The sequence below is a fragment of the Natrix helvetica genome (genome assembly GCF_964273705.1).
Source record: "Natrix helvetica genome assembly, chromosome: W".
NCBI classification, from domain to species: Eukaryota; Metazoa; Chordata; class Lepidosauria; order Squamata; family Natricidae; genus Natrix; species Natrix helvetica.
Window position 1 is genome coordinate 82,553,331 of NC_138555.1, and position 8,590 is coordinate 82,561,920.

The 8,590-nt window shown below is 43.3% G+C and overlaps 1 protein-coding gene across 1 annotated transcript in view; it reads right to left on the minus strand.

Moving 5' to 3' along the window:
- The window catches only part of LOC309400627 (AP-1 complex subunit gamma-like 2), a 35,215-nt gene that overhangs the window by 15,554 nt on the left and 11,071 nt on the right, over positions 1-8,590 (minus strand). The window contains exons 6-11 of the mRNA XM_081969187.1: positions 6,717-6,838; positions 4,842-4,897; positions 2,521-2,634; positions 1,643-1,783; positions 1,477-1,531; positions 1,125-1,247 (exon numbers count right to left, since the gene is read on the minus strand). Coding sequence (XP_081825313.1) covers positions 1,125-1,247; positions 1,477-1,531; positions 1,643-1,783; positions 2,521-2,634; positions 4,842-4,897; positions 6,717-6,838 — 611 coding nt within the window. The remainder of the gene's footprint in view (positions 1-1,124; positions 1,248-1,476; positions 1,532-1,642; positions 1,784-2,520; positions 2,635-4,841; positions 4,898-6,716; positions 6,839-8,590) is intronic.

Here is an 8,590-nt window from a genome sequence, read left to right on the forward strand (position 1 = left end):
ATTTCCCACGCCCACCTCAGACCTCTCGGATCTCATACTGGTCTCCTATCCAACCAAGCCTGAGCTGAGAGGAACTTGTCTTAAATGCAGGTAGTCCTCGACTTACAACGGCCCGTTGAGTGACCGTTCAAGAGGACGAGAAAAGCGACTTATATCGGATTTTCACACTTAAACGACCGTGAACACCAAAGTCACGTGATCAAAATGGGTCGCAGGGGTCCCGGGGTCACACGATCCCTTTTTGAGAACTTCCAACTAGCAAAGTCCAGGTTCACTTAACAGCCGTGCGACTCACTGAACGGCTGCAGTGATTCCCTTGACAACTGTGGCGAGAAAAGGCGTCAAATGGGGCAAAAGTCACTTAACCAATTTGGTCGTAAGCAGCGGTGGGATTCAGTCGATTCGGACCGGTTCGGATGAACCGGTTGCTAATTTTGCATGTGGTTCGCTGAACCGGTAGTTGGAAGGACTGGACCCACCCACCCTGCCCCTCCCCTTCCAGGAGTCTCCATTCATCATGCCAGGTAAGTGCAGGGCCCATGCGGAGACTCTGGGAGGGCTTCCGGAGCACAAGGGAGGCCGTTTTTGTGCTCCCGGAGGCTCGAGGAAAGCCTCCGGAGCCTCGGGAGGGCGAAAACCAGAGGTGGGTTCGTACTGATTCAGACCAGTTCAGTAGAGTAGGTAGCAACTTGGCCTGCCATGCCCCCGAGTAGGTTCTTGGAGCCGCCATCTTGTTTTTTAGTCTAGTACTGTGCATGTGCAAGTTGTGCGCATGAAGCGTGCATGTGTGCAAAGCATGCACAGCATGTCTCTGAGCAAACCGGCAGTAGCATCAGCCGGAACCCACCGCTGGTGGAAACCACCCCACCCCCCACCGTGGGGCAGGAGGCTAAGTAGTCCATGCCCTCCATGGCCACGCCCACCCAACAACCGGGCATAAAATCGGTCGCTCAAATTTTTCAATCCCACCCCTTTTTGTAAGTGTGGTCGTAAGCTGAGGACTAACTGTAGTTGTGGTCATAAATCGAGGACTAACCAAAGCCATAATTTTTGGGGGATAAATCTTTGCTGCCGGATTCGTTTAGGCCTCAGGATATCATGCAAATGCTGAAACCGTCACCTACCTGGGAGATATCTTGGCTCACTGCGGCGTACAGCTGATGAACGGCGTAACTATGAAGCTCCTTGGCCCCTCCAATCAGGTGGATGAGGTTGGGGACGGCGTCATCCCGGATGTAGGCGCCCGCCTGCCAAGGAGAAACGGAGTAGGTGACATTTGTCCTCCATGCAGAAGATCCTCTTTGTTTACTCTGACTTTAATCACTCTCCTCCCCGCCCAAGAGGCGCGAAAGGAAGATCGAATAAGAAAATCTTCCCTGCCTGCACTACCAAATGCAACCTCTAGAGGGCAGCAGGAGATTATCTGCGTCTCTCCGCTGCCACCTAGTGGATCCTAGCACCAATCCTTGTTCTCACCATGACCAGAATCTGGAGGATGGTATCGATGTGCCACCGTTTGTTGGGCGCAAAGCTATGGAAGGGAGTCAAAAGGTAGAAGAGAGCTCGTAAGATTCCTGCAGAGCTGGATAGGTTCGTCCTGCTCTCTATCGCCCTCTTGCAGGGCCATGGTGGAATGACTCACTTCTCGGCAGCCAGGAACAATCCGGAAGCGCACTCTGACTTCAGATCGGGCGCGCTGCTTTCCATGAAGGCCAGCAATTCCTTCGTGGTCGTGCGAATGTTAGCGTGGTTGATCAGGGATAAGCTCAGCTGGAGGGCTCTCCTAGGGAGCAAAAAGATAAATAAATCGGAAATGTGGTTTTCTATTTATCAAAATTAGAGCTTTCTCCCATCTTTGGGCCTGTTGTGTCCGCTGGAAGCCTGCAGAGCTGGCAGTAGAGTCGGAGAGTGAGGAGGTTGGGGAGGAACATGGGCCAGTCCTGGAGTCTGGGGAAGGCTCGGACGAGGGCTCTGCGTCGGAGGCAGAGAGGAGGCCGGGGCCATCTGGGAATTATGTGCTGCCTCCGAAGCCTCCAGAGTCAGACATCAGCGAGGCAGAGGAACAGCTGGAGACTGTTCCCAGTCCGCGCATGCACAGAACTGTCCGAAGGCAAGAACAGTTAAGCCAAAAGGGACGACTCGGGTGTAAGGCTTGGAGATGATTGGCTCCTCCCATAAGACATAAAGGAGGAGCCTTTGCAGGAAGCAACTTCGTTCATTCTGGTCGGTTTAAATTCTGGAGCTCCGTTTTGACTCTTTGCTCCGTGTGGCCTTGCCAGCTAATTGCCAATCAGGCCTTTGGCAGCGTTTCAAGGACGATAAAGGTGGGTGCTTATCAGCCTTACCCCGAAGGACTTTGGCAGACTTCTATCGGACTCTTTACAAACTATTTGTGACTCACTAAGGGCTGTGAATGAACATAGTTCGCAGCCGTTGAAATAAAAAGAGGGGTTTTGTGGGAAAAGTGTGCGCTTTTTACTGTCTCAAGAAACCGAAGTCAGAGCAGGGCCTTCAGCTCACCTCTTCACCGTCGAGTCGGGATCCGTCAGACAGCCGAGGACGGTGGTTCGGTGTCTCTGGACAGCGTTGTTTTCCGTTTGCAACAATTTCTGGAGCGACGTGAGGGCCACGTATCTAAATATCCCGTCGATTACAACGTTAATCGAATCAAGCGGAATTGAATCTCGTTTCCTCTGCTGCCCCCTGGTGGAATTCTGGGTGCAAAATGCCCATTGAGCTAAAACGGAATTTGCTTAACGACCGTGGTGTTTGCTTAACGGCACCCCTATTTGCTTAATAACCACCGCTTTTTAAGCAAGCCAAGTCAACCGCGGAAGCCAGATGTGATTAATGACTGGGTGACTCACTTAACAACGATGGCATGAAGCTCTTTGATCACTTAACTGCCTGGCTTACAGTACGTGATGGAAACCCGGGGTGCTGATTGTCGTTGTAAATCGAGGGTAACCTGTACTGTCCACATGTAAAAGGGGGTGGGGCTTCAGATAGTCCCACCCACCCTTTCAAAAGCCAATGACAATTGGCTGAATATCCTGGCTGGGAGCAACCATGCGATCCAATGTTTTTCAACCTGGCTGTTTTTAAGACTTGTAGACTTCAACTCCCAGAATTCCCCAGCCAGCATCACTGGCTGGAGGATTCTGGGAGTTAAAGTCCACACAGTATCTTAAAGTTGCTAAGTTTGAGGAAGACTGATAGATCGCTCCCTTCAACTACTACGGGAATCCATAGCTACAACAACCTTGACAGACCGCCATAATACAATACAATGGCAGAGTTGGAAGGGACCTTGGAGGTCTTCTAGTCCAACCCCCTGCCTAGGCCGGAAACCCTATACCGTTTCAGACAAATGGCTATCCAACATCTTCTTCTAACCTCGGTTTAAACAATGTTTAATTTTAACAATGTTTAATTTTGTTTGGGTTCCCGTAACGTAGGAATTCTCTTTTGTTGAGTTAAGGATCTAAAGTGCTGAGTAAATTGTGTTTTTTCCTCTTTTGTCTAATCGTCCTTCCTTCACTCCCTCCCTCTCTACTTCCCCCTTCCTTGTTTTCTTCATTTCTCATTCCTTCCTTTCTTTCCCCCTCTCCTTCTGTTAGATACTTGCTCTAACTACAGTGGTTTCCACCAAGGTCCTCTATTCTGGCGGGAACAGAGGTTTAATCCTATTGGTCGAAGGGTCTGACCGCTCCCTATAAAAGGGCTGCTGTCAGACTCAATCTTCCCTGGATTGTTCTCACTTGTTGTACTCAATAAAGAGCTGTTGTTACTCCTGTGTGTGCTTACCCATTTCCCAATCTAACAACTTCCTTCCTAACTCCCTTCTTTCCTTCCCTCATTCTTCCTTATTCATTCCATTCTTTTTTTCCTTCTTTCCTTCCTTCCCTCTCTTCCTTCCTCCCTTCCTTCTTGTTTTCTTCTTTCCTCCTCCCTCATTCCTTCCTAACTCCCTTATTTCCTTCCTTATTTATTCCACCCTCCTTTCTTCCTAATTCCCTTGTTTCCTTCCTTCCCTCTCTTCCTCCCTCCCTCCCTCCCTCCCCCATCCTTCCTTCCTAAATTCCTTGTTTCCTTCCTTTTTCCTCCCTCCCTCCTTCCCTCCCCCATCCTTCCTTCCTTCCTTCCTTCCTTCCTTCCTTCCTAAATTCTTTATTTCCTTCCTTGTCCCTTCTTCCCTTTCCTTCCTCCCTCCCTTATTTACTTCCCTCCTTCCTTCCTTATTTATTCCCTGTCTTTCTTCCTAATTCCCTTGTTTCCTTCCCTCTCTTCCTCCCTCCCTCCCTCCTTCCTTTCTTGTTTCCTCCTTCCTCCCTCCCTCCTTCCCTTCCTTCCTTCCTAAATTCCTTCCTTCTTTCCTTGTTTTCTTTCTTCCTCCCTCCTTTCTTTTCCTCCTTTCTTCTTCCTTCCTTCCTCCCTCTCCTTCCTTCCTAACTCCCTTATTTCCTTCCTTTCCTGCTTCCTCCCTTATTCATTCCCTCCCTTTCCTCCTAATCCCCTTGTTTCCTTCCATTCCTCCTCCCTCCCTCCTTCTTTCCTTTCTTGTTTCCATCCCTCCTGTCCCTTCCTAAATTCTTTCAAAAATTCATTGTTCCTTCTTTCTTTCCTTCCTTCCTTCTTTCTTTTCTTTTCTCTTTTTTTTGCTAGGGAAATATTCATTCACTTTCAATGAAATTCCAAATTCGAAGAACCACCCAATAGGGTGCTTTCTTCCTATCTCTCTCCAAGATTCCATTCAGATAAGGAGGAGAGCTTTTAATCCCCCCAACCTGAATAGTTTTATCCCATCTGGATTTAAATTTAGATGTTCTTTTCTTTTTTACCTGATATTCCTATCTTTGTTAAGGAGAAAACGCCCAAGGATATTTATCGCCAGAACCTATGCATGGAAAAAATATATAATCAAGAAATATCTTTAATTCTTAAAATGAATCTGATGTAAAGGAGGGATTAGGAAAGCAGGTTGTGTAAAGGTAATGATGCTTTAATAGCTGACCAGCTGCTGTAAGGCTGTAAACTGAGATGATGAAATGAGAATGAGTCTGAAGGGTTACTGTCACTTTAAGAAGCTGTCTATATAAAAGAGGCCATGTGAGGGCGACTTCTTCTGTTTTGCCTAGTATGAGTATGTACCGTATTTTTCAGATTATAAGACGCACCTAAATTTAGAAGAGGAAAACAACAACAAAAACATTTTTGGCCTCCACGCACCCCATTTTCGGGCCTTTGGGGAAGGACTTTTTTCTGCCCTTTTCCAGCCCCTTTTCTACCCATTTTGAGGCTTTTATCAGCCCATTTGGGGGGCATTTCTCAGCCCATTTTTTTAGGCTTTTCTGGGTCCATTTTTTAGGCTTTTTTGGCCGATTTGTGAGGCTTCTTTTGGGCCCATTTCCGAGGCTATTTTTGGCCCATTTATTCAAAAAACAATGGGCCCCCAAAGCCTTAAAAACGGGCTAAAAAAACCTTGAAAATGGGCCAAAAAACCCCTTGAAAATGGGCCAAAAAACCCTTTGAAAACAGACTTTTAAAAAATCTAGAAAACAGATGGAAAAAAAGCCCTGAAAAAGGCCAAAAATAGGCCCGAAAATGGGGCAAGCGGAGGCCAAAAAATGGCCGGCAGGTGGGCGGGGCTTTGGCAATATTCGGTGTATATAAGATGCACAGACATTTTTACCCCCCTTTGGGAGACAAAAAAGTAGATCTTATAGTCTGAAAAATATGGTAAATATCTATCTCTCTATCTATCTATCTCTCTCTCTATCTATCTATCTATCTATCTATCTCTCTATCTATCTATTACTCTCTCTCTCTTTATCTCTCTCTCTCTCACTCTCTCTCTCTGTGTCTCTGTCTCTCTCTCTCACTCTCTCACTCTCTCTCTCTTTATCTCTCTCTCTCTCTATCTATCTCTATTTCTCTCTCTCTCTTTTTCTTTCCCTATCATCTATCTATCTATCTATCTATCCATCTATCTATCATCTATCTATCTATCTATCTATCTATCACTCCCTCTCTCTCTCTCTTTATCTCTCTCTCACTCTCTCTCTGTGTCTCTGTCTCTGTCTATCTCTCTCTCTCTATCTATCTATCTATTTATCTCTCTCTCTATCTATCTATCTATCTATCTATCTCTATTTGTCTCTCTCTCTCTCTCTTTTTCTTTCCCTATTTATCATCTATCATCTATCTATCTATCTATCTATCTATCTATTTATCTCTCTCTATCTATCTATCTATCTCTATTTGTCTCTCTCTCTCTTTTTTTCTTTCCCTATCTATCATCTATCTATCTATCTATCTATCTATCTATCTATCTATCTATCTATCTATCTATCTATCTATCTATCATCTATCTATCATCTATCTAACATCTATCTATCTATCTATCTATCTATCTATCTATCTATCTATCATCTATCTATCATCTATCTATCTATATCTATCTATCATCTACACTGTGCACACTCTGACAGATTGAGTCAAGGATAGTTTGTGGAACTCCCCGACTCATGATTTTACGAAGAAGATGCTAAAATCTGAGGGAACTGGGTGTTAGAAAAAGCTTACAATCCTTACAGCACAGGGCAAGGCTCACAAACCTTGATTTGCGTTTGAGCCAGCTAAGCTAAAGAGAGAAGCGTTGGTTTGAATCAAACACTAAGATGTGCATTGGTGCACGTTGCTCAGTTTTACAGTACCCGCAATCCACTGGTCGACTGTATCCCCATGATCGTCAGCACCGTTTCATACAAGATGGCATTGCCCACGTTGCGTGTGGTTTCGGTGTTGGTTGCCACCTGGGTGAAGGAAGACAGGAAGCATCACACCCTCCAAACTCTTTCTTCTGTGTTCTTCCTTTTCTTAAAAAATAATCATTGTATTGCTTTGCAGTTTTACTTTTGTCAAAGAATAATTTTAACACTTTGCATTTTTTTTAAAAAAAATGTTTGATCACTTAGCATTTTTCCTTTTTTAAAATAATTAAAATTCTTTGCATTTTTATTTGATATATATATATATATTATTTTTAATAATATCTATTATTTTAATAATATCAATAGGTAAATACCTATATCTATTTACCGGTTATCTGTCTGTCTGTCTGTCTGTCTGTCTGTCTGTCTGTCTATCTATCTATCTATCTATCTATCTATCTATCTATCTATCTATCTATCTATCTATCTATCTATCATCTATCTTCTATCTATCTATCTATCTATCATCTATCTATCTATCTATCTATCTATCTTCTATCTATCTATCTATCTATCTATCTATCATCTATCTATCTTCCATCTATCTATCTATCTATCTATCTATCTATCTATCTTTCTTCCTTTCTCTATCTATCTATCTATCTATCTATCTATCTATCTATCTATTTATCTATTTTCTATCTTCCATCTATCTATCTATCTTCTATCTATCTATCATCTATCTATCTATCTATCTATCTATCTATCATCTATCTATCTATCTATCTATCATCTATCTATCTATCTATCTATCTTCTATCTATCTATCTATCATCTATCTATCTTCTATCTATCTATCATCTATCTATCTTTCTATCTATATATCTTCCATCTATCTATCTATCTATCTATCTATCTATCTTTCTTTATCTATCTATCTATCTATCTATCTATCTATCTATCTATCTATCTATCTATCTATCTATCTATCTATCTATTTATCTATCTTCTATCTTCCATCTATCTAGCTTCTATCTATCTATCTATCTATCTATCTATCTATCTATCTATCTATCATCTATCTATCTATCTATCATCTTCTATCTATCTATCATCTATCTATCTATCTATCTATCTATCTATCTTATCTTTCTTTCTTTCTTCCTTTCTCTCTCTATCTAACTATCTATCTATCTTCTACCTACCTACCTACCTACCTACCTAATTAACTAACTAACTAACTAACTAACTAACTATCCTGGCTTTATTAATGTTTAGCAATAACTCAGGGAGGTAAACATATCCAAGACACGTACGTAATTTTCTCGCAACAACAACCCTGTGAGGTGAGCTGGGTTGAGGGAAAGGGATTGGTTCAAAGTCACTCATCCAGCTTTCATGCCTAAGGCAGGACTAGAACTCATCGTCTCCTGGTGATTGGCTCAAGGTCACCCAGCCAACTTTCTTGTTTCCTGCTTTCTATTCTGATGCCTTCTTCACTAGACGAGTCTAGCTCTTATTATTCCACATTTTTCCATTTTTAATAATAACTTTACCCCTTTGCATTTTTCCTTTTTTTTTAATAACAATTTTACCCCTTGGCATTTTCCCTTTTTTAATAAAAAAATTTATCGCTTTGCATTTCTTCCGAAGCACAGGATTATAGAAAAGATTCTTCAGAGAATTCCCATGTCCTGGGAGCTTTCAGGAACGCGACGAAAACTAATCAACAGAATATCTTCCCCAGTCCCATCCTGTGGTCCTGGGTTAACCTGTTGTGGCCCGTCAGCAGAGCTGACAGCTGATTCGGACAGTGAGGAGGTTGTGGGGGGAACCTGGGCCAGTCCTGGAGTCTGGGGAAGGCTCGGAGGAGGGCT